This window comes from Ostrea edulis, chromosome 6, assembly GCF_947568905.1.
Source record: "Ostrea edulis chromosome 6, xbOstEdul1.1, whole genome shotgun sequence".
Taxonomy (NCBI): Eukaryota; Metazoa; Mollusca; class Bivalvia; order Ostreida; family Ostreidae; genus Ostrea; species Ostrea edulis.
Genome location: NC_079169.1, coordinates 50,574,768 through 50,601,237, shown reverse-complemented (window position 1 = coordinate 50,601,237; position 26,470 = coordinate 50,574,768). Strand labels below are relative to the sequence as shown.

General features: G+C 35.7%; 2 protein-coding genes across 6 annotated transcripts; one reads left to right on the top strand and one right to left on the bottom strand.

The window, feature by feature from the left end:
* The first annotated feature begins 1,860 nt into the window (after positions 1 to 1,860).
* LOC125648126 (low affinity immunoglobulin epsilon Fc receptor-like) lies at positions 1,861 to 12,178 on the top strand. 3 transcript variants are annotated; one of them, XM_048875048.2, is made up of 6 exons: positions 1,861 to 2,466; positions 3,213 to 3,416; positions 5,764 to 5,853; positions 8,153 to 8,253; positions 8,709 to 8,802; positions 11,674 to 12,178. In XM_048875048.2, exons 1-6 carry the CDS (start codon positions 1,986 to 1,988, stop codon positions 11,886 to 11,888), a joined length of 1,185 nt encoding a protein of 394 aa, XP_048731005.1. In that variant the 5' UTR covers positions 1,861 to 1,985; the 3' UTR covers positions 11,889 to 12,178. The 3 variants fall into 3 exon arrangements, with proteins under 3 accessions (XP_048731005.1, XP_048731007.1, XP_048731006.1); XM_048875050.2 differs by lacking the exon at positions 11,674 to 12,178 and adding an exon at positions 8,917 to 9,055 and having other exon boundaries at positions 1,872 to 2,466; XM_048875049.2 differs by lacking the exons at positions 8,153 to 8,253; positions 8,709 to 8,802 and having other exon boundaries at positions 1,872 to 2,466.
* A 3,437-nt stretch (positions 12,179 to 15,615) lies between these two features.
* On the bottom strand, positions 15,616 to 26,245 carry LOC125648123 (zinc finger MYM-type protein 1-like). 3 transcript variants are annotated; one of them, XM_048875043.2, is made up of 8 exons: positions 25,898 to 26,245; positions 25,652 to 25,719; positions 24,614 to 24,739; positions 24,244 to 24,346; positions 20,280 to 20,329; positions 19,998 to 20,179; positions 18,433 to 18,516; positions 15,616 to 18,256 (listed from the first exon to the last, which is right to left on the bottom strand). In XM_048875043.2, the coding sequence occupies exons 1-8, from the start codon at positions 25,978 to 25,980 to the stop codon at positions 17,693 to 17,695; spliced, it is 1,260 nt and encodes a 419-aa protein (XP_048731000.1). In that variant the 5' UTR covers positions 25,981 to 26,245; the 3' UTR covers positions 15,616 to 17,692. The 3 variants fall into 3 exon arrangements, with proteins under 3 accessions (XP_048731000.1, XP_048731002.1, XP_048731003.1); XM_048875045.2 differs by having other exon boundaries at positions 18,433 to 18,513; XM_048875046.2 differs by having other exon boundaries at positions 20,121 to 20,179.
* Between the last annotated feature and the right edge of the window lie 225 nt (positions 26,246 to 26,470).

Sequence of the window (26,470 nt, the reverse complement as noted above, 5' to 3'; positions counted from 1 at the left end):
ACAGTACGTTTGAAGATTCTCCTTCACAGCTATTAATATTTTCGTGAGTACCAAATATAGAGGCTTGGTAGATCACTTACAGGATCCAGCAATGCATCTTTGTTTGTAAAGGTTTTTATGAAGTTTAGAGATCTAGTATAGGTACGGTAACTCATATTCATCTGACCCATTGACTGGGATATTAAAAATGTCTAAAACTGAATCACGATTTTGAAGAATTTCATCTTTTGAAAGGGTAGTTGAAGTAGAAGTACGATCATCAAGAGTGGAATTAATGCCAAGTTCGTTTAAAATACAGTTGTAATAATGAGCCTACTTACAAAGACAATGATAAAAGCTTTGTCAGCTGGAACCAAAATATATTCCTCATGTAACCTTTCTAATTCTTTTATCACTTCTAGTTTACTAAACACAGAAGGATAAATGATACGTACGTTTGTTTTGATGTGTATCATGCGGAATTTTGATATTCCACTTACACTTATAATCCATTCTGACAATGTATCGAGTTCTTTTTCATATTTAGCCCATCGTCTGGAATCATCCTCGACAGAATTCAAAGTAGAAATGAAGTTCTGTCGCCAATTGAAAGACCGAGGTTCTCTGTATTTAGGTCCTTTTGGAATAGGTGGTTTGAGGTCCTCATATTTAACCATATCAACATCATCAGTAATGACATGACCATATGGAATATAGTTGAAAGAAGATGAAGAACAAGATCGCGTAGGTGGATTAACTTTAAGATGGTCTATATCTAGGCACTGCAAAGTTTGTTTGTAATTAAAAAGTTTCGATGCAATAGTAGAAGTAGGACATACTGGGTGTAGACTTGAACTTGAATTAAGTTGGAATACAAGACTGTACTTTTTTATGACGAAGAATGTTGCTTATGTTGACGGCATCTATTCCTTTGCAAATTTGAACTAAGGAACTGGCGGCATGATTTGGAAGGAATATCATCCATGACTTGTGGTGGTTTAAAGAGTCTGTGATTGGCAACATCCATAATCATAGAGTTCAGTCTATATTCAGGTGTTGAAAAATCCAAGCATAGACCAGCTGTGGCTTCTTCCAATAACGTATGTAAAAATCTCATTGGAACAGAGTAATGTTTTGTGCGAATATGATGTGGACCTATGTTTCCAGCTCTTTTAAATTATGGACGGGGTCATTCGCAAATGCCTATCATGCTATGATAATTTCGGCTAATGAGCTCGAGGAAACCCCAAGATTAAACTCAGAATTTTATACCATTGGGAGCGAATGTATGCTCCGTGTAATATATCTAAATCATAAGAGTAAAAATGTTAATGTCTTGAATCATATAAATTTTAACATGAAACAAGAAAATTTATTTTTATAAATATATTGAGGGTCATTTCATATAGTCATTTTACTTCATCCTTTGTTACAGTTTAGATTGTAGACCTAAATAATGACATTTTCAGTATACATGTAATGTACACGAGACAGTGAATTGCTTTCTTGTGAGAATAATGGGATTAGCCGCGTCTTTGCAATATTTTGGGAAATCTTTGTGGATATTTTAAACTAATTGGGACTTGGATGATCACTGTTTAACCCTGGTGTAATATGGAAAACAATTACATGAGCCTTTCTGATTTCACTCAATCATCGCTGAAAAAAATGCATAACGTGGGTTATAAATTGATTGCCACCTTTATCACCCAATAAAACAAAAAAAGAAAACAATTTATTGTTTAAATGTCCATGCCACGAAAACAAAGTATCCCTGCTAAAATTATTATGAATTCATAGCATACGAGTTCCAGAAAGCAAAGAATAAAATTCTTTCACTTTTATTTGATTTACCAAGAAATAATATTCAAGAGCCATTATCCGCCTAGTGAAAGCCTACTTAACAGCGACCACTTTAGAACCTCTGTGTCAGCACACAGCTACACGTACAAGAAGCGATCATAACACCCGTACAATAGAAAATTGCCTGCCAGATTTTATACACCATGCAAATATTACTTTTCGTCTCTCTCTGTGGAGTATCAATTTATCAACTTTCGGCAGGGCAAACGATTCAAGCGCGAGAGAAAGAGGACTTCTGCGCGAGCATTGGGAATCCGAACCAAGACTCAATGGCGCATTTAAAGGAATTTGTACGTGACATTTTTCTGAATGGATTCTTTCAACTGCGAGAAGAAGTGGAACGGGAGACTGGTTATTTGCGTCAAACGTTGGCAACTGAAATAATTGAAATAAAAAGAAATCAAGTAAGCATTGAAGAAAGACAACGAAACTTGTCAGAAACTTTAAGTGAAGTACATAGAAGTCTGTCAGATATTTTTGTGAAATTTGACGACAACGACAGACAAATCGTCCAACTTAGGAGTACCCAAAATCAAACGGAAATAAACGAAGAGAATATTAGAAAGCTGAATGAGTATGTCGAATCTGTTGCAGGAAACCAGTCGATACACTTTCATAACCAAGGTACATTTGTTTTATTGTGTAGATCTTTCTTATAATACGATTTAGGGTTTGCAAGTAATCACTAAAGTATAGACTAAGGGGAATGATACGGGTTTCCATTTGACGCATACACGTTTTATTCTTCAGATTTAAAATTGAACATTATTGATACAACTCTTTTAATATCAAATCTGACGAACGTTGGATCTGCATTAAATACTGGTTTTGAGGAAAGACATGTCATGAAGTATTTTCTTAAAGATTGTATAGATATCTGCCTAACTCTTATTAGGTATTTTTTCAAAATCTACAAATTACACAAGACTTTATCATGTTTTTTTTTTTAAATTGTAGAAACTGGTTTTCTCATAATTCTAATAATAATTCATACGTCATAAGTGGTCAAAGATCAGAGTAACATGCTGTCCAGCAGTGATGGAAAAGTTTAAACATATTAGTAACTCAGCTTAAAAAAAAAAATAAATAAAAAATTTAGCTATGTCTGAAAATCCAAGAGCGATGAGATAGGTATCGTTTATAAAATATAGATTTAAAAAAATAGTGTGTAGCTGAATGATTGATAATCTTTCAAAATTTTCACCGTAGATACTTTAACTGAAATCTAACGTCAGAAAATCAGCAAGGGCTTTTCACGAGTAATTATTTTAATGAGGAATTATTTTTCTCTTTTCATTGATTATGACGGGTGAATTAGCGTTACATATTGTATAAAAGTTACTGCTTACACCGACCTTAAATAATTACAGAAGGTATAGCCGAATTGTCTGCTAAACTCTTTGACGTTTCACGGATAATGAATGACAGTGATACCAGAATCATCAGAAATGCTGAGGAACAAATGGTGAATGATTCAGAGAGCATGAAGAAGCTGACTGATTACGTCCAATCCGTGAGCGCAAACCAGTCTGTGGATCTGATGCAGTTAAAAAGTAGACTGCTCAACGATGAAGGTATTCAGGTTTCTATTTCGCTTTAGAGAACTGTTCCTGACTTATACATGAAGATTTAGGAGTTTTCTGTTCTGCTTTATCGAAATGCTCCTGTTACTTACATGGAAGCACATTTACATGTGCGTAGGGTAGACTCAAGTTGGTATAGATGGTGTTAGCATGGAACCGCGCTGGGGTTCCAGCTTTTACACCGTGTAATAGATTTTTTGGTTTTCCTAACTGTGGTAATCTAGAAATAACTGTAAACAAAACACTATAAATATCTAGAGATCGTTGTTAACCACGTGACCAGCATGTGTCATATATTCGAACATATTTATATTGTAGTAGTTAGGACTATACGGACCGTGAATATCGGCCTGGATAGCTCAGTGGTTAGAACCTGACTAATAATGCAGGAGTCCCGAGTTCGATTACGACATCATCATTTTCTAGCTGCTTAGAATAGTCGGATCGGGGCACATTGACCTATTTGAGTTGCCTGATAGTAAAAAGATCCCGATTAGAAGTGATCGAGTGGATTGCCTTACAGTTGCATGATGCTTGATATGTAGGGACCACTTTGCATTGTGGGTTGACTACGTGGAGGTTTGTCTGTAGACTTCTTGATATCTATCGTAGGGAATAAGGTTTTGATAGTACGTAGTCCACTGTCCGTCTTGTGTGAGGCGTAGACATACTAACACGGTGACTACTGGTGTCCGAGTTGAAGCATCTTGGTTAGGGTAGGATACGGTTTGTCCTTGGGATACATACTATCGTTTAAATAAGGCGTTAGTTAGTGTATCCATCAAGAGCTTAACATACAAAGTGTTGAAAGGCAGAATAAGTGCGATTTCACCAAAATAAGAGAAAAGCAATATTTGTGCATATGATTATTTATAAATTACTTTATAGAGAAAATATATGCACATGATAGACCCCCGGAATTCTAGACACGAAACCCGAACACATTACAAGAGCAGTATAATAGAATCCTTAAAAGTTTACCCTCCCTCTAAACTATCAACAGAAGTGATATTTGTTAATGTTAAGGACTTTCTAAACTGTAAATAGAAGTAATATTTGTTCATGTTAAGGGCCCTCTAAACTGCAAATAGAAGTAATATTTGTTCATGTTAAGGGTCCTCTAAACTGTAAATAGAAGTAATATTTGTTCATGTTAAGGACCCTCTAAACTGTAAACAGAAGTAATGTTTGTTAATGTTAAGGACCCTCTAAACTGTAAATAGAAGTAATATTTGTTCATGTTAAGGACCCTCTAAACTGTAAACAGATGTAATATTTGTTAATGTTAAGGACCCTCTAAACTGTAAACAGAAGTAATGTTTGTTAATGTTAAGGACCCTCTAAACCATTAACAGATGCACTATTTGAACACGACACATGTACCTTCACGTAGTGTGCATTTGAATTTAATCAAATAGGGTTAGTATAGGAAATACACGTGTGAACATATACATCTAAGAGAAACGCTGTGGAAATCTTCCTAGGAACAACGGGGGCAAGCATACAATTCATGAAATCGATCCGAAAGCACCCCTTGTACCTAAGATTTAAGTTCATTTAAACCAAATATGTAGGAATCTTTAACAATTTGGCGTAGTGATATTCATGGATGCATGAATTATGACCCTATTCCTTGTAGGCATACAGCAGCTCTTATTCAAAAGCTTCTCCAATAGAAGTAAAATGATTAAGAATTGTCAAAACTACATGCAAACACCCTTATTCATGATATGTACATACAATGTAATAGTCCAAAAGCAGGTCTTGGTGTTTGGTGTTTTTGAATCGACATTCGTGTTACAATCTTGTGAGTTGCATTTCTGTATGTAACATGCTGTACATGTGAACGTAGGCCTAGGAAACCCGAGTTAGTTCTAACTATCGAATAACTATAAAACATCACGAGTATGACTTATTGACCTTACCCGATCACACACGCGTGGTAGAGTAGTTTACGTCACAGTAATTGTTGTAAACAGTGTACATGCATGTTTTACAGGAATAGCTGAAAAGTTATTTCGAATTCGCCTACCCTTTAACATAAAACTTTGCAATTCCCCGTAGCGCCATTTGTTTTAAATTTATTTATTTTTTTTATTATTTTTATTTTTATTGTTTTTTTTTTTTTTTTTTTTTTTACATGCGATACAACTTGAGTTAGATGATCAAGACGAGTATAAATTCGTTCTATTGTAAATTCGTTTACGCATATGAAAGACATTTTCCCAATCGAGGTAGGTCTCTGTGTTTATGAACTTCTTGTTTGTTTTTAAAAACGAAGGTTTTCCAAATGAATGAACTTGTTTTGTCTGTAAAATAATTTTGTTCACTTTCTTAGATGAAAAACTGAACACATCAGCAGCGTTACTGACCTTGCAAACAGAAGTAGCAAAGTTGAAAGAACGTGTTAGAAGCGTAAGAGACAAAGGTAAATACTGTACATACTGTACACGTGGTTAAGTAACAAAGGTAATAACTGTACATACTGTACACGTGGTTAAGTAACAAAGGTAATAACTGTACATGCTGTACACGTGGTTAAGTAACAAAGGTAAGTATTGTACATACTGTGTACGTGGTTAAGTATCAAAGGTAAATGCATACACGTGCTTAAGTAACAAAGGTAAATATTGTACATGTTGTACACTTGGTTAAATGACAAAGGTAAGTACTGTACGTTGCGGCTAACCGATTGCAACAGTGTTTGGGTTACACTGTATGTAAAAAATGAAAGGATTTAATCGGTGGATCAGTTTTATTGGTTGGGCCAATTTTCCGCAGTTTGAAAACAAGTACAACATTTTATGGGGAATGGATTTCATGGTCAAATACTTGATTATTGTTCGTTTATCATATTTATGGAGTACTTGGATGTCCACACTACCACCACAACAAAATCTAACCCCAACAAAAGCCATGGTTTTATAGTATTCGTTCGTGTGGGTGTTTCTTTGCTATTGTCACTGAGTACAAAATTTACAAATATTTTTTAGTCAAACATGCAACGGTTTACAGCATTTAGCACTCTTCCTTTATTACCAATTACTATATCAGTACTTTAGATTTCATTTTAGGATTTTGTAGGATATGACATTAGGGTTACAAACCTCCTCTCCGTATGCTCTTATACTTATGGAATTCAATTATGATAATAATAATAGCAGAATTAATGAACTGTCTTGATTTATCTTTTAGTTTAACTGTATGTTTCGTAGCATGACATTAGGATTTAGATTACAATTAGGTTTACCCGACCTAACAGCAAGGAGAAGGACGTGGCGACCTGTTGTCGTTTATTTACAATTTCCAAGTAGTGCTCGAACATCTTCCTCCATTATCTCACGGTTTTAACAAACGGAATTGACACTTCAAATAAGTATATTCATAGTTTTTCTGGACACAACGATATACTCCTAGATATCCAATTTAAATGCTAGTATTTTCTACTAATCTCTCTTGAATGGAGTATGGGCTTTAATTATCACTAAGCTGCTTCCCCTTCTCCGTACATGTATGCATGATTCTGGTGAAAGTAGTGTAAATGGGCGAAAGAGAAGATGAACATGTGAAAAGTATTATGCAAAAAGTGATGATAACGAACAGTGATTAATTTCATCAATCCCATAAACAATACGAAATCAAGAACACGGAAAACACGGACCTCTGGGCACACCAGACGTGGGTTTAGGTACCTAAGAGGAATATGCATCCCTTGTTGATGGGTCATACTCGCCGTACGCCCTACATGCATATCTTGATCAGGTGAATGCTTTAGATTATAAGTAGGTTATATTGACAAACTAGATCATTATAACGACCGAAGAATTTGCGAAATGCTGATTTTAAACAAGACTGTTGAATTCCTTGTAATAACAACTCATGTGTTAGTAGCCTGCCTCTGTTCAAACTTTATCATACGCAGAACATGGTCTACAGGTCTAGCGTATCGAATAAGTTAAGAGACATAAAAAAACATACAAAGGTAAACATGGAATATTGTAACGTAAGAATATTACCAAAGAGAGACAAACAAGTAACTTTTTACAGAGATTTCAAATTGGTAGAATCTTCCATTATTTTCTGTTGTGTTTTTTTTTACAGCTTACAATTTATGAAAGATGAATACATGTATAACGAAGATTGATCAATCTCATAAGATTTCAACCAAGGTCGAATCCTGTCTTGCGTGTTTCATACTAATTTGCCGTTCTTTACATATTGATTTGGACTACGAGTTAGTCCGTTTACTTAATCAGGATAAGGGGCTCACGGTGGGTGTGACCGGTTAACAGGGGATGCTTACTCCTCCTAGGCACTTGATCCCACCTCTGGTGTTTCCAACGTTTAATTTTGTATTCCCTATAGGAGTTATAGGAGTCGTTATCTTTACCTTTCATGTACATTACCAACTTCCTTCTAAGATGTTTGGTATCTATCTATCTATCTATCTATCTATCTATCTATTTTTCTTTCTTTCTTTCTTTCTTGGTGTATAAGGCATATATTAGGTATATTATTATTCTCGGAATGTTGTTTTTGTCAGAATTCCTTTTTCGTTGAAACTTGTTCACAATTTCCTAGATTAAAACAGTAAACTGTTGTTTCAATATCTGATACAGATGTTCTTTTGATAATAATGATACTTTAATCATTTAATGCGTTATTCTAAATGACCTTTAACGTTTGGATATCTCTGACATTCCCATGTTGAATTCTCTATTTTCTAGTTGTTCAAACCGAGATTTCCATTTGCCCAAGTGGTTGGACATTGTTCACTTCCTCTTGCTATGTGTTCATTCAGGCCGCACGATCCTGGGATGATGCATCGGTGAGTCACTTCTGACAATTGGCCACTTCCAAGATTCTTTGATTTTCTGAAGGCGTCACAACCGATAGAATGTGTTAAGGAATATTTGTCTTGGTTATTTGTATGGTGGAGTTATATAAACAATGGTACACACACTTTCATAGCCTATTAATGACGATTTTATGTCACGCGTCCATAGCTTGTATTTCCAAGTCCCCGAAATAAGAACAAACTAGACATTTCCACCGTAGATTTACATTTTGACAAAACTTAGGCGTACAGAAATGATACAGAAAGAAACATACATGTGTAATTGGTTTAATACTAACAAGTCAATAGTTGACGTACATATACTCGTATATTCATAGAGACAAATCTTACTAATACTGATGTATACATAGCAAAGAACGAAATGACAGTAAAGGATAAAAAAAAAATATTAGTAATTCGATTCGTATTCTTAATTTGTTTTATAGATTCGATGTCTCCAATATGGTGCTAAATTAGTAGAAGTTGAAACCAAAGAAGAAAACGATTTTCTAAGACAAATTTTGCTAAAGGACTCTGTAGGTAGGTAGAGACAAGGAGAAAGGAAAATGCTTCATGTCTAATACGTTGAAGTTATTTAGATGCTAAACAAGTGAAGATAATGAACAGTGATCAATCTCATATATCCTATAAAAGATACAAAAGGTTGGTAGAACACGGACCCCTGGATATACCAGAGGTGAGATCTGGTGCCAAGGGGGAGTAAGCATCCTCTGTTGACAAGCCACACCAGCCATGAGCCCTTTATCTTGATCAGGATAATGGAGTAACCCGTAGTCCAAATCAGTATGTACAGAATAACATAATAATTGATATGAAACACTTCAGACAGTATTTGACGCATTGGCAGGTATTTGTAGATCATTATAATGACCAACGAATTTGCGAAATGCTTACTTTGAACGAGACTGTTGAAACTTGTAACATCAAGTTAATATAGTATTTTCAGTAGACTGTCTCGAATTAAATATTGATTATATGCAGAACATGTTCTCGTGTTTCGAATCTGTTTAGAGACATAAACACCACATGCAGATGATAATGGAATATTGCTATACAATATGAGATATCCACGATGGAGAAGCTAAAGTCAGTCATCTCGTTTGTCAAAAAGTTGTTGGTTTGCCGTTGTTATCCCTGTTCAGCAAAATATCCAAATATGAAGCAGATATGGATTACTGTGGTGTCATGTGTTTCACGTTAACTGGGATGTATAGAATCCACATGATATAAAACTGGTCGCTTCATAACTAGGAGGTCGTGTGTTCAAACTTAAGACTTAAACATGCCCTGGGTAGTGACTGCTCCTTTGCCAAACTCTCGGCATTTACAAATAAGAAGCATGAGTCTTTCCGACATGGCCTTAAAACGGATATCCCATTTTACGACAGGCGTTGGCACGGTAAAGAATCCTCACTGCTACGGCTCTGAACGCTTAGCATAGATTTAAAACTGTGCTACTTCATCTTTCGCTGGCCGCGCCTCAATGGGAGTGAAAAATTTCCGAAGGGACATAAAACAAACAAACAACATGATATTATTAGTTGTATGTTTTATACGTGGTCAGTAAATTCCACATGTAGCGAGAGCAAACCTGGTACATCCTGGGGTCCGTGTTTGCCCGACTATCTATTTTGTATTCCTTATACGAGTTACGAGATTGATCCCAGTTCGTTATCTTCGCCTTGTTATTTGGACAACCATGTAATGTAACGGACATATCTTACAGACTGCCGTATTGGAATAGCATAAATGTACGAGAAATATTGAATATGAGGAATCTTGTAGGTTGCACTGTATTCTGAAACAATTTTGACGTCACACACAAACTCAGTAGCTTACGTATTTACATTCAATGTTAGGCCTAGTGTCTGCATTCAGTTTTAACGGTTGGAAATTTGTTTCTTCGACCGAAGTTTTCAGCTTTGTTACTGAGCAGTCTGCTACTTTGAAACTAAAGTAAACGCGACAAAGGAAATAATTATTAACCGTGTACAAAGACTAACTAAAGGCCAAAACACTAATAGTTAGTTTTTCGGGCAAAATATTTCAAACTTTGATGAGGCAGACACGGTTTTTAATGTTGACTTTAGCATGAGTTACCCTTTTCTTTCTCATCTACATGTTTATATAGAATAAGCAATGAAATTGTTATTTTTATAAAACATATAGCTTCACATTAGGTGCATACCATTATTCTCAAACATTTGCACATCAACAGGTATGTATTCAATAATTATTTGATCAAAATATACTTGCAATTTTATTTAAACCTTTTGAAAGTTTTACATAAAAATCTATAACATAAGAGTTACCTCATTTACATAAATAAATAAAAATTGGGAACAAAACTTCCATGCAGAACCCTTTTAACGAATGCGGCGGCGCCTGAGAAACTATATGTATTGATTAATTCATTTGGCCTAATTTCTACCACTGACGGTGCATGGAATACACGTGATCGATGTTAACCAATGATATTAAAAATTTGCAGAAAATAAGATATAAACAGTTTCAGTGTCAGTGTAGCTGCTAGTTTTGTGGATAACCATCATATACACATGGAAAATCTTGTAAACATATTCTTTGAAATGAAGTACAATTTTTTCTGAATTGGTCACAATACGATGAAATAAAAAGCATTGTGAAAATAAATGGCTGTATGTGGTGTGGGACACCTTGTATAACTCGTATTCCCTGAAGTATGATATAACACCTGTCTATCATCATAAAAGTGTTAAACCCCTTCAAAACCATACGGACCGCCGCGGTGGCCGAGAGGTTAAAGCGTTCGCCCCACATGCGGAAGGTCGGGGTTCGAATCCCGGCCGCGACAGACCTAAGTCGTTAAAAACAGGTAGTGACAGTTCCATCGCCAAACGCTCAGCATTAGGTGTGAATGTCACGGGTCCTCGGAGATGACCTTAAAAACGGATGACCCGTGTCACAGTAGGTGTGGCACGCTAAAGAACCTTCACTACTCATTGGCCGTAAGCGCCGAGTATAGGCCTAAATTTGAAGCCCTTCACCGGTCTTGGTGACGTCTCCATATGAGTGAAAAATTCTCGAGTGAGACGTTAAGCAAGATACAATCAAACAATCAATCAATCAATCAAAAACATATTATTCTTTTGTTTTTAGTAATGGAGATATATTGAAAATTTTATACACAGTTATTGTTAACGCGCAGAGTAAATGGGGTTACCGAGAAAATTCAATATACAGTTGATTTTAATGTGTGTAATAATTTAGACGAGAATTCAATATACAGCTGTTGATTTTTAGACGAGAATTCAATATGTAGTTGTGAACGTGTGCCATGAATATATTGCATACAAGTACTTTTAAAAATCAAAATGGCGTTACCACTCCTCAATTTTCTAATTGTAATAGGCGGGGTATGGTTAGGAGCAATTGATGACGTCATGGAAGGAAAGTGGATGTGGTCGACGTCTGGAAGGTCATTAACATTCACTGACTGGTACCCAGGGGAACCAAATAATCACGGAAACAATGAGGACTGTCTGGAATATAATCCAAAATACAACTGGAACGACAACATATGTAGCAGTCTCTTAAAATTCGTGTGTGAAAAAACGTACTACTAGACAAGTGAAAATATACAACAAAATTCGTGTGTGAAAACACGTATTGTTAGACACGTGTAAATTTACAGCAAAATTCGTGTGTGAAAACACGTATTGTTAGATACGTGTAAATTTACAACAAGATTCGTGTGTGAAAACACGTATTGTTACATGTAGTCACATGTAAAGCAAACTTCATGTTTGAAAAACGTATTATTAGATGTAAGCAAAGTGCCTGTTCATACCATACAACTGTAGAAGACTTGACTATATGTATGATCAGTAGAATTATGAATTTATCTTCTGTCAAAGATATTCAATTTATCTATATCAAAATCAGACACTATTTTCTACATTCACTAAAAATTGTAGATAGAGAGGAGAGAAAGCCATCATTATTACTACCCCAATGAATAATTCAAAGGAGAGTTTCTACAATTCTAATTAATACACTTCTAATTTAGATTTACCTTTCCAAAAATAAAATAGCTCGAAAAGAATTTAGAATTCCCACATAATCCATTTAGAATTCCTTTTGAAACAAATTGGTTATTCAGCAAAGTAAATTCATAGTTTAATTTACGAACGAGCAAGTGTTTAATTTATTTTATATTATCTATCTGTCTATTTTTGCATTTAGAATTCCCTATTCTAACTAAGCCATCAAATACGTCTAGGTGAAACTGAAAAGTGAACAAGGAACAGTGACCAACATCCCACAAATAAAAAAAAAAGTGTAGGGCAAACAAAAAACCCTGGACACAGAGATGGAATCAGCTGTCCAGTAGGAGTAATCAGTCCCTGTTGACCTGTTACACCCACCGTGAGCCTCCTATTATCTTCTGGTAAATGGAGTAATTCGTAGTTCAAATCAATACAAGGTGAAGATAACGAACAGTAATCAATCTCATAACTCCTATAAACAATACAAAATAGATAGTTGGGCAAACATGGAGCCCTGGACACATCAGAGGTGGGATTAGGTGCCTAGGAGGAGTAAGCATCCCCTATTGACCGGTCACACCCGCCGTGAGCCCTATATCCCGATCAGGTAAACGGAGTTATCCGCAGTCAAAATCAGTGTGCCAAGAACGGCTTAACAATCGGTATGAAACACGTCAGACAGCATTTGACCCAATGATAGGTTGTATTGACGAACTAGATCGTTATAACGACCATAGAATTTGCGAAATGCTGACTTCAATCGAGGCTGTTGAAACCCCTGTACCATCACCTTGTTTGTCAGTAGCTTACCTCGATTTAAAAACTGACTATACGCAGAACAAGCTCTTGCATATCGAATCAGTTGAGACATATAAACACCATATGCAGGTGATAATGGAATATTGCTACATAAATATGGGAAGTTGACGATGGAGGAGCTGAAATCATCCCGTTTGTCATACAGTTGAGTTGTCAGTTTGCCGTTAATATCTACTTTCAATAAAATATCTAAGTATGAGGCAGAAGTGGACGACTCTGTGGTGTCTTTTATTTCGAGCTCACAGGGATATATCAAATCGACATATGAATGAAAGTTATTATTGTTAATAGACATCGAAATGTCGAATTGAAGGCCACAGCGAGAGATTTTTTATTCTCACGTAGAAGTTTTTGAATAAATTCTGCTTCATATGAATATAGAAACAGATTAGCTAACAAAGGAGCACAATTCGTGCCCATGGGAATTCCAACAGACTGTTGGAAGACATTCACTAAAGACCACGAAGATATTGTCAATGAGGAACTCTAGCATATTTTTTATTTCAACTTCAGAGTACTTGTGCGTGGAATCAGAGTGGTGTTTAACAAAGTAAGTTTTTGAATGACTGATCACTAGATATGAGTATTTCCATTTTCCATTTTTGTTGAAGAAGCAACTTTCTATGATATCAAAAAGTCTAGTCTTTAATTTATCATGAGGAATGGTCGTGTATAGTGTTGAAAAGTCATAGGTTTTAATGCTATTGATTTGGGGAAAATTCTCGATTTCAAGTTTACTAAAAGCTCTTTAGAATTTTTTAGAATCCACATTTGGGCATATGTAGTCGCACAGTAAGTTTGAAGTTTCTCCTTCACAGCTGTTAACATTTTCGTGAGGAGCAAAGATAGGGGCTTGGTAGAGCACTTACTGGATCCAGCAATGTATCTTTGTAAGGGGTTTTATGTAGTTTAGGAATCCAGTATAGGTACGGTAACTCATATTTATTCGACCCATTGACAGGGATATTTAATGTGTCTAAAAGACATTGCAGATATAATCAACCGATATATGAGGAGAAAAATACACCCTTTGTTAACTGATATTTTAAAACGGTTGTCGATGTCGGATTTTCAGGGATGACCAGCTTTGTAAAAATTTATTACTAAAGAAATGTTAAGATTTCTGTCGGGACTTAAATCGACCGATTCTTAGGGAGGAACGGTTTTCTAGGGGTCGGTTTGGAGAAGTTTCATTGTCATAATCAGGGGCGTAGCTAGGGCTATTTCAATGCGTAGGCCCGAAAAATGAAACCGAAGGTTTCACCGAGGCACAAAGCGCCGAGGGGGTAGGTGCGGAAGGGGTTCGGGGGGTCACCCCCGAGAAAAGTAATTTGCACTACTCCGGGCATCAAAATGATTGTAGTAGACATTAAATATTGTACAACTTTTCAAAGATTCTTAAACTGTTTAATCGAGTGAGTCATTGTGATCACCATAACTTTAGAAAAAAAAATATATAACCATTATTTATATCATGTACAATACATTATAAAAAAAAAGGTCCGACGGAATATTGATTGACGCCGTTTTGGCAATATTTCAGCCATTTTACGGCGGTTAACTAATTGAATTATGTTTGGTTGTGAGTGTTTGAGTTTCCCTGACGGCCCCCAGTGAGCCTACTCTTTTTCGAACATCAGGGAAACGATCTTTTGCGTGGGGGTTGTGATCCTTGACACGAAACACCCCTTAACGTCCCATCCGACGGAATAATAATTATATATCCGATTTTAAAAACTAGAAATAAATATGAACATATTCTATTTTGCAAACATTTATGGACAAAGACGTTTTGAAAATGAAAAAAATAAATAAATAAATGTGTAGGCACGTGCCTACTCGAGCCTAACGAAGCTACGCCCCTGATAATGATTCTGCGGTAGCTAAAGTTTTCTCCTTCATACAACAGTTCAGCTATAGAGTTTCGAAATTGTTAAAGTAATCTAGTTGTGTAAAACTATCATCTTCATTTAACTTCTTAAATAGTGAGCGTGTTTTTGTCCTTGACATGACGTTATACTGTACCTTCACGAATATACAAATATTCTAAACTCTGAAGAGCCGGGCAAAAACTGCGAAAGCGACTAGTACACCATGTTTACGTCAGTCATCGTTGGATATATTTTCCCATCTAATTATTATTAATTATAATAATAATTATATATATATATATATATATATATATATATATATATATATATATATATGTATATATATATATATATATATATATAAAGCACTAAATAATCACAACTAGGTACTGAAAATTTTCGCCCCAGCCCGGGGTCAAACCAGCGACGTACGGCATCCACCGCCTAGCAAGATTGTCAAACCAGTGCGCAAGTCCACTCGGCCACAACGACTTCCCTAAAAAGGAAGCTTTCTTATGCTCCTAAAGCGCTACTTATACACACTGATGCAATCCCACACAGTCGCTGTGTCATTCAGTGTTTAAGATATTTTATAAGGAGAGTGGATCTCTCGATGCAATTGTATAGAATATTTAATATAAAGCACAAACAAACAATTATAACACCCAACCTTACGTTTACCCCTAGGATCTAAACGATACATGTGAAAATCAATTAATTAATATATAAAGCACTAAATAATCACAACTAGGTACTGAAGAACCAACAACATTCAGTATTCAAAACTGTCGGATCTATATTAAATAGATACAATGGTCAGGGAAAATAATTATATAAACCACTAGAATGACCAACGACATGAACAATTGGAATTGTCAAATTTTCAGGACAACCTGTCCCTTCGTCAGGACGTGAAAGGATTACATTATGGAGAAAACACAAATATAATTAACAATAAGCACTAAAGCTACACTACAAAACTAGCTAAACACTTTTCCAGCGGATTACATGTTGCAGCCTATGTTATTAACTCAAAAAAGAATAAAAATCAGAGCGTGAACTCATCATGTCTGGTCACTGTGGTATCAGTCGGTAAAGTGTGAAATTCATTAATGGACGAACTAACTTGGCCGATCAAAAGGTAAAACAATTAATTCGTACATCGTGGTATTCTCCCCTAGATCAAACTATTGAAAATCTAAATTTCAGATAATAGTAAATGAAATTGGCGTAATGTCTAAACTATTGGTTACTTGTAAGAAACTAAAAATGGATTTTGTTGATGAGTGCCAACGATGTTGGCAGTGCTGGTACTGCTATGCATCCAGTTGGTGAAGCAAGGCAATGTATCGTTGTTCAAAGAACACCTTCATGGACACCACATCCACTCTGAACAATAGTGAAATAGAGTTCATTCTTCACACAAAACCAACTGACTCTCACCTATATCTGATGCCATCGAGCTGCCATCCTCCTCATTCTTTCAAAGGAGTGCCCAAAGGTTTTTCTACAACATCCTTCCAAGAACAGAGCCAACTCCTGAAAACACACCTATGCAGAAGAGGCTATAGGGCTGCCCCGGTGCAATCGGCAATCGATGAGTTATCCAGCAAAGACCGAAACACCCTGTTACAATACAAAGAGAGAGAAAAACGTAGCAGAGTCCCACTTGTGACTACCTTCCATCCCGTCTTGAAGAGTCTCAACGCCATCTTGCGTAGACACCTGCCAGTTCTTTACAACAACGAAAGAATGGCAACAGTATTCAAAGAGCCACCAATGACAGCCTTCAGACGGCCTCGAAATCTCAAGGACATGGTAGTTAGAGCAAGACTGGACAACCCACTGCCAAACGAGGGCTTTAGAACTTGTTCTGACAAAAGGTGACTTCTGGCAAGCATAGCGAGGATACTGACACTTTCAGAAGCTCGGTTACTGGACGTAACTACAAAATTTTCGGAAACACGTCCTGTCGCACAGACAACTGCATATACCTCATAAGCTGCAAAGCATGCCAGAAGCAGTACGTTGGCGAAACAGGAGATCTCCGCAAACGTATTAATAACCACCGGTCGACCATCAAAACCAAAAGAATCACTGAGCCTGTTGGAGAACATTTCAACCTAGATGGCCACAAATGAGAAGACATGACTGTCGTGGTTATTGATCACAACCAAACCTGGAGCTCCACAGATAGAAAGAAAAAAGAAAAATTCTGGATGCACAGACTAAAGTCATTCCGTCCTAACGGCATGAACAAAATGATTGACTTTGCCAGAATGAACATTGGCTAAACCTATTCCTGATATGACAATGTTATTCTCCCTCTGATCAATGACAACGGTTTATTTCTCATAACTTTATTTCTCTTAAGATATTTGCGTACCGCTTCATATTACCAACGATACATCGCCTTGCTTCACCAATGTGCGTGTCCATAACAATGTGTATATATTGCCCTTGCTTCTTTTCTGGTGATGTTAGCAGCCACACCCTTTTTAGCTCCGGACATGTTGCTGGCTCCTTCATAACACTGTCTACGGCACTTATTCAAAGAAAACTTCATCCGCATTAGTGTATCCAAAATTACATTGGCCAGTGTTGTAGCGTTGATGGAAGGCACCATACACAGTCCAATGAAGTCCTCATGCACATGCACATTTAAATTCCTGTCAACATGACGAATAACAATCACAACTTGTTCACGGTTAGACTGATCTGTTGTCTCATCAACCTGATGGAGAAATAGCCATTCTCTCTGATGTTCGATGCCACGTCCCGCAATATCTTCAAAGCCATCACTTGTAGCATTTCATTCTGGATGTCTGCTGATGTAAATTTGTCTTGCTTCTTTTCTAGCCACTTGAGGATTGACGGATCCGATTCACCATGGAGCTTCAGAAGCTGAATAAAGTTACTTTGCTCGTTGTCATGGCCACGGAGAGGTAATCCCTGTCTAGCAAGAAACCTGATGTTTCGTAGAATTGTTAACAGCTGCTGTCTGTTGCGTGTTTTCTCCTCTGAATGGGCGGCTGAGAGTACTTCACCAATGTCTTTCGTTTCTCTGGGAAGTTTCACTTTTCTTTCCACAGACTCTTTGTGGAAGTCGGAATCTTGATGTTTCCTGAATTTTGACGTGGCATCCTTCCAGTTACTGAAGCTTGTAGATATAAAACTGCCCCCAACCTTGGAATTAGAAATTTTGCCTTCCTTTGCGGCGCCCATGCAAGTGAAACAGAAAGCCAGATCTTTTGCCTGAAAATATTTTTAAATACATGTATAAATAAACAGTATATCATTGTCAGAAATATTGACTTTAGTGTAATTACTGTAAATGAACCAATGATGCATTTACTTCATTAATTCATTAAATTAACCTGTAAAATATCATGGAATAAATTAAAACATATAAAATAATGTCATACACATACCTCGTCATAATGCAACCATGGGTATGGTTTGAACCAGGAGGAGTTGAACGAACGTAGTTCTGGATTCTTTTTGCCGAAGGACTGCTTTGGAAATTTAAAATTAGCAGGTTTATTAATACGTGTTAATCCGTCCATTTTTGAAATCAAAATGCAGGAATATATGTGACAAAGGTAAACAAAAAATCTCAAAAAGTTGTTTTAGACAGTAATTTTGATTCATCTTCGGTATTTTCCTTTAATTCACATGCTCATTCAGCTCATATGCTCATTTATTGTAACAGTTACATTGTTTGATAATTGTTTAATGACTTAACGACTTGCGGTAGTGTACAATGTAAAGCGTCCAAACATCGATCGATCAATTAATGAAGCATACTTAATACTCTATTTTTAATTATTGTGTACACACATCGGGCCCAGGTACCTACTTGACCTTTTTCTTTACTATTCTATTTTTTTTTTTTTTTGGTGCAAAATTATTGGGGCGGTGACCACCGCCCTTGCCGCCCCTTTGCCGACGACCCTGGCTCACGCTCTGATTCTTATTCTTTTTTGAGTTAATAACAGAGCCTGCAACATGTAATCCGCTGGAAAAGTGTTTAGCTAGTTTTGTAGTGTAGCTTCAGTGCTTATTGTTAATTATATTTGTGTTTTCTCCATAATTTAATCCTTTCACGTCCTGACGAAGGGACAGGTTGTCCCGAAAATTTGACAATTCCAATTGTTCATGTCGTTGGTCATTCTAGTGCTTTATATATATATATATATTGCAATACGACATGCCTTATAACTTATTTCTGTATCCCTCATTCATGTGTTTATAGATATCTACATGTATATCTCTCATTCATATGTTTATAGATTGCATGAATCATAGTTTGAAATGAAACTTCTAATTTATGTCCGGTTTAGTGAAAAATATTAGATTGTAAGCCGAACAGCTTATTCTGGAAATTGAAACAGGAAGTTGATCAATCCAAGTAATTAAAAGAACCAGGAAACAAAGAACACCAAAAAAGATATTGCTTTTACGGAAGTCATCGATCTGTTGAAAACAGTTTTGTGGAATTGGGATAGGAAAACAATTCATACATACTGCTTTATATTCCCTTCCATTGCGTTTTGTCATACATATACAATGTAACACATGCAAAACTTGATGAAGCTGAAAACGGGAGGCAATATTGCCATATTGCCTGCCATTACACATCCATGACTCTTGTCGGAATGTTTAAGAACGCTAAAACTTTCATACATGTGAAAATTGTGACAATCCCCTTTCAACTTAGATACAGAATGGCAATCTGACTTTTCAAATTTAGCAGAACTAAAAATAATTTCGTTTACACTTCTTTCAGGTTTTGCTTCTTGACCACCTTTGATTTTGATACCAACTGAAGAATTGAGCAGGTGTTTCAGCCATATATACGTTTCTATACATATGTATTTTTATCTTCTGATTTCGTCATGGGAAAGTAATGGTTGTTGACATCTGCTTCGCTTAATTCCATACAACTTTTATTATTGGAATGTTGTGTTTTGTCATTAACAAGGTTAAGCTTTACAGAGATGGGGATTCCCCTGGTCGTAGTCAAATGATGGTAATTATCGGAAAGCCTTGGACATGATACCGCCGTCATCCTCCTAATTTGAGAAACAGAATTATGCCTGTCATTGCTCTCCAGTACCATTCGGGATTCTCGGATGTCGTCGTATTGCTCCTTCCCATAATTTCCCGAATTACGATCTAGATTAAATTGAAGATTGTTAATATTAATAGGCTGTAACATTTGATTATGACAAGCTGTAAATCGTTCAATGTCAGTGGATGACAAGAGTTGCATTACCTTCTCTCCCAGGTGTCGCTGTGATCAAGGCCCTTAGTATTCCTCCATACCTACAACACAGCAGTCAGGCTCTATTTTAGATAAAATTTGAACCCTTATATATATTTTAGATACATAGAGAATTAACTTTAGGATTCATCTACAAAATGATCTTAAAAATTAAGTTTTGATTTCGTTTGTGGATATGTTTAAGTGGTGTAATACATTACTTCCTTCTTAGGTTACTTTTCTGACTCGACACAATCCCCTATCTAGTGAAAGCGGTGAATGCTGGATACGAAACGTATTCTCATAAAATCATTATGTAAAACAATAAGTGTAGAGAACAAATTTACAATTATGCCTGTAGAATGAGGAAACACTTATAGCAGATTTATAACAAGTAATAATCATTGCCTAAGAAAAGTACAGTGTCCCCAAAAATGATCGACTCTGTCAGGACGTAATTTAGAATTTGGTCTGAATGATGTATTTTCCTGAGGATTGGTTTTTTTTTTTTTACTTTTTCCTGCAAGCGAGAAATATGATACCAGTATGTTTATTTACATGAAAATGTTGGGTACTTGACAAATTTATATCTCGTGACTATCTAAGCATTGAGATTGAGGTAAATTTATGTTGAATCGTACGTATATTTAGCTTCGTACATCTTACTGATACTTTGAAACAAACATCTCATCTCCATTCATTTTAAAAGAAAATGATATACATTTGTAATGCTGATATTGCTGTTCGTTATCTTCACCTTTCATATACGGCATGCGAGAAAAAAGTTAGCTTGTTCTATCTAAATCATGAATTCAAAAATCTTTTAGATACGGCAAACTTCAAGTGCTGTAGATTAAGATAAGACATTAATGAAAAATAAGATGCTGCGATTCGGAAATTTGTAGGTTTCATTCCACTATACCTTTTGAAATATGTTCGACATACATCTAAAACGTTTAAAACTGTGAATGGTTATTAAAATTAAAAATACAGCCCGAAGAATTACAGACAGTGAGTATAAAGAAAACAGACAAGAAGCCCATGGGCCTAGAATCGCTCTTCTGATACATTGTAGAACAGGCAAAAATTCTCACTAACCAGGATTCATCAATTAACAAGGTTTTAAAGACCTATCACATGATAGTGTATGAAGGGGATATCATACAGTACACTATTAGATTAGGCAATCAAAATAATTACAAAATGAAGTTACTTAACCTACGTGCATATCTGGGTAGTACATATTTCTCTTCTACATGAATTTTTTCAAGGGACATAGAGACGGTTGGGGTGCTAAATACTAAGCATACAATTAGAACAAGGGGATCGCATTGTATTTTGTCCGATTTTTAATGCAATTACATTTCATGCCATTGTTGGAGAATGGTTCTTAAAACCGATAGCAACAACATTGCTTTTTAAATTTTTCAGCTCTGTGAAATAAAAAACAAAGAGTGAGTTAAGTGAAGGTTTGATGATCCTTGGGTTTTTAGTTTGAAAGATGTATAGATTTGCAAAAAAAAGAGTAAAAGTAGGCCACAGTGACCTACCTTTTAGCTGACACACTCTGAGAAGCCAAGATGCATCAACTTAATAAGTTTGATGGATCTAAGCCACTTAATATCTGAATATCTAAATATAGCCATGAAATTCATAAAGTATATCACAGTGACCTACTTCTGAATTGACACACTCCGAGGACTCGATATACATCAGCTGAAACAGGTTCATGATTACAGGCCTCTTAGCATTTGATTTAGATATAGCTTTGAAGTTAAAAAAGTAGATCAAGGTGACCTAATTTATAGTCTGCACACTCCGAGGACTCAAGATGCTTCAACTGACAAAGTTTGATGATGTTAAGTCAAATAGTACCTGAAAATTTAAATGTAACTGTCCAAAAGTAGGTCAAGGTGACCTACTTTTGGTCGACACACTGAAGACTCAAGATGCATCAACTGACAAGTCAAATAGTATTCAAATATAGCCGTCAAATTCCAAAAGAAGGCCACAGTGACCTACTTTTTGGTCGACACACTCCAAAGACTCAAGTTGCATCAACTGACAAAGTTTGATAATTGAAGTCAAATAGTATCTGAAATATTCAGATATAAACGTCAAATTCCAAAAGTAGGTCACAGTGACCTACTTTTTGGTCGACACACTCTGAAGATTCAAGACCCATCAACTGACAAAGTTTGATGATTTCAAGTCAAATAGTATCTGAAATATTCAAATATAGCCGTCAAAATCCAAAAATAGGTCACGGTGACCTACTCTTTAATCAACACTTTCTGAAGACTCAACATACATCAACTGACAAAGTTTGATAATTGTAAGTCAAATAGTATCTGAAATATCAATATATAGCCGTCAAATTCCAAAAGTAGGTCACGGTGACCTAATTTTTGGTCAACAATATATGAAGACTCAAGATGCATCAACTGACAAAGTTTGATGATCCTAGCTTTCATAGTGTCCAAAATATGCATCTAAAATTGAAAATGTGGAATTTGAATGTCTGCAAAATTCAAAAAGTAGGTCACTGTGATCTACTTTTTTATAAATAGGTTTTGAGGCCTCTAGACACATCAACTTACAAGATTCTAAACCTTCGATATCTGAAATAACAACCTAAAATGTATTCATAACTGATTAGCCATAAAATTAAGAAAGTAAGTCATGGTGACATACTTTTCACATGACGCACTTTAAGGTCCCATGATCCATCAACTGACAACTTTTGATGATCATAGGCTCAAAAGTGTCCAAGATATGCATCAAAATCCATTTAATAATAATTACCTGCGAAATTCAAAAAGTAGGTCACCATGACTTACTTTTGAGACAACATGATATTATGTCCTAAGATGCATCAACTGACAAAATTTGATGATCCTAGTCCTTATACTAAGCAAAATATCAAAGTTTTAACAAAACAAAATTTAAGGTCAACTTTGAAGTGACCTTGAGACCACATCCATTGCGCCAGGATGATGCCTTGAACAATTTTTTTTTCATCTACAACCTATCCTCATCCTAATGCATAAGTTTGGTGATAATTTGCCCAGTGGTTCTTGAGAAGAAGATTTTTTAGCAACCACTACTTTTGTTTGTATTTTCCTAATTATCTCCCCTAATTATCAACCCTAGTTTTAGTACAAATGAAAGCCCCTGGGCCAAGGATACCCTGTGACAAATTTGACAAAAATTGGTCAAGGGGTTCTTGAGATATAGCCCTTTTCCCAAAAAAGTTGACGCACACCGCACGCCAGACATGAGGCCGTATGATTAACTCTTTGAGCCTTCGGCTCAGAAAAGCTAAATATGAGTATCATTTCAAATCTTTGAGTTTTCTATCAATGAAAGGTGAAGATAACTCCTACAAGCAATACAAAATAGAGAGTTGAGCAAACCCGGACCACTGGACATACCAGAGGTGGGATCAGGTTCCTAGGAGGAGTAAGCATCCCCTGTCGACCGGTCACACTCGCCGTGAGCCCTATGTTTTGATCAGGTAAACGGAGTTATCCGTACTCAATATCAGTGTGCCAATAACGAAATTTTGCTTCACAGGAATATAAAACCAGGTCAGCTAGCAAACGAGCACAATTCGTGCCCATGGAAATTCCAAAAGACTGTTGGACGAGCTGATCACCAGAGACCACGAAGATGTTGTCAATGAGGAACTCCAGCATATTTCTAATTTCAACTTCAGAGTACTTTTACGTGGAATCAGATTGGTGTTTAACAAAGTATTTTTTTTTAGGACTGATAACTAGATTTGAATATTTGAGTTTTCCATTTTTTTGAAGAAGCAACTGTTTATGATGTCAAAAAGTCTAGTCTTTAATTTATCGTGAGAAATGGTCGTGTAAAGTGTTGAAAAGTCATGCGATTTGATGTTGATGATTTGAGAAAAGTTTCGCGATTTCAAGTCTACTAAAAGTTCAATGAAGTGAAACAGTAAGCTTACTTTTTGCATATCAAAATGGCGACGACAACCACAACGGATGTGATCAAGATAGCACACATCACTGCAACGACATAGTGGGTGTGGACGTAATTGTTGTCAACATCTAGTTGGATAAATATAAAAAGAGATTCATCCGTCAATAATAGCATGTACTTTGTTTGATTATACCCCGAAACCATTCCTACATCAATCTAGTAACTAGAATTGTTTCTACGTCTTTAAAAAATGGGTTTTTTTTACCACTTCAAACTTGTGTTTGATGTTTATCGAATTTAAGGGCAATGTATAATGCTCTCTCAAATACGACACTGTGGATTTAAATACAATGTACGTCGCCAAGTTTGAAACCAGTAGAAAGAAGGATACCTACCAAAGCAGCCTATTTGTCTGTCACATCCCTGTCGGTCGGAGCAATTACAAAGATGTCGACATCCAAATCCATAGTAACCAAATCTACAGGGAGATGTACAGTTTATCCCGTGTCGTCCAATACAAGCTGGAACGGAAAAAATAATGAGGAAGAAAATAACCATTACAAGCTAGAACAGAAAAATAATAATAAAGAAAAAACCATTACAAGCTAGAACGGAAAATTAACTATGTGTGTGATGTAATGTGAACAAACACTGGAACAGAACAGTAATGTGAACAAACACTAGAATAGAACAATAATGTGAACAAACACTAGAACAAAACAGCAATGTGAACAACACTAGAATAGAACACTAATGTGAACAAACACAAAAACAAAACAGCAATGTGAACAACACTGGAAGAGAACAGTAATGTGGATAAACACTAGATTGGTATTTGCTTTATTTGTTATCACCATTTTACGATATATATCAACAAGGGAATGATACATCAACAATGAAATCTGAGTTACAAAAATGTATGAAAGGCAACAAAAGCCAAATAAGCATGTAGTTTTCTTATCAGATTAAACACATTAGTAATATAAATTCAAATTATTCAAGTGTTTCCTAAACATTGATACAGGAAAGAAAACAATAAATGAACACGTATAAACTGTTTCAACTGGCATGCAACGAAAACCATTATCTTCCCTGTCTTTGTGCTGTGAACATGCTCTGTCAATTATAAAACATTCTATGCAGAGTGTACATGTCATTAACTTAATTTGCACTGAGTTAAATGTGCCTCTTTAATTTACTGGCAGTTTTTTTTTAAGTTATGAAATTATTAGCTGTATTATTCTGTTAAAAATAAAACCCTAGCCTGTGTTTGTATCTACAGACAATTAACTTGATACTTTATTTTGCAATATCAGCATAGACACCATTTAATTCGGATTTTAAAATGATGTAAATTGACAGTCAGTTTTTGTTGCTGTAATGTTTGGTATCCATGTCTTATGAAAACCTTGTTCCTTTATCATCTTACTCACGTTTGCAGGCGCCGTTGACTAACAGAAAATCTACGCAGCATTTGATTTGAAATTGATTATTTATCCACCTGAAAATATACATTAATCTACAACAGTGGTAATAAAATGGAATGATTCAAATGATTCTGATATCAAACAGAAAAAATATTTGCAACACTTTTTAAAAATTACAATGATGACAGAAACTACATATGATGTATTCACGATACAATATACACAGAACATGATAAACACTGAAATACGTACATCGTATTACAAACTCCAGATCTGTTTGTTTCAGCATTGATATACAAGGCAAATAAAGTTGTAGACAAAATACGGATAGCCATATTGTAACGATATTTTCAACTGTTCAGGATTGAATTCCCGTTGACCAGGCATAATATACAATACTTCTGATCACGTGGTAGATTTCCTTCCCTCTCAAAGTCATCTTGTGAGTGGTATTGTAATTATATCATAACGTAATGGGCCATCATCCAATAAAGTTTATTGTAAAATAATTTTCGATTGTAGATTGATAGGAAAATTCACGTATTAGTGCTTTGAAGATGTTTATAGCATGTGATGTTTCCAACATCAATTTAAAAAATAAATGGGAACTTCAAAATGAAGATTGATTTTTTATCATTTGGTCACTTAATCAAAGCTTGGGCCTCTACTGGTATCTTGCTCTGTAATTTTTAAAAGAGGGGGATTTCCAACAGCAACTGCAGTGACAATTGTTGCATGATAGAAACTACGAACCCGATCTAAGGATGACCAACCGCGGGTATCGTTTGTTAAGTTTTCAAACTTGTGTTTGATGTTTATTTAATT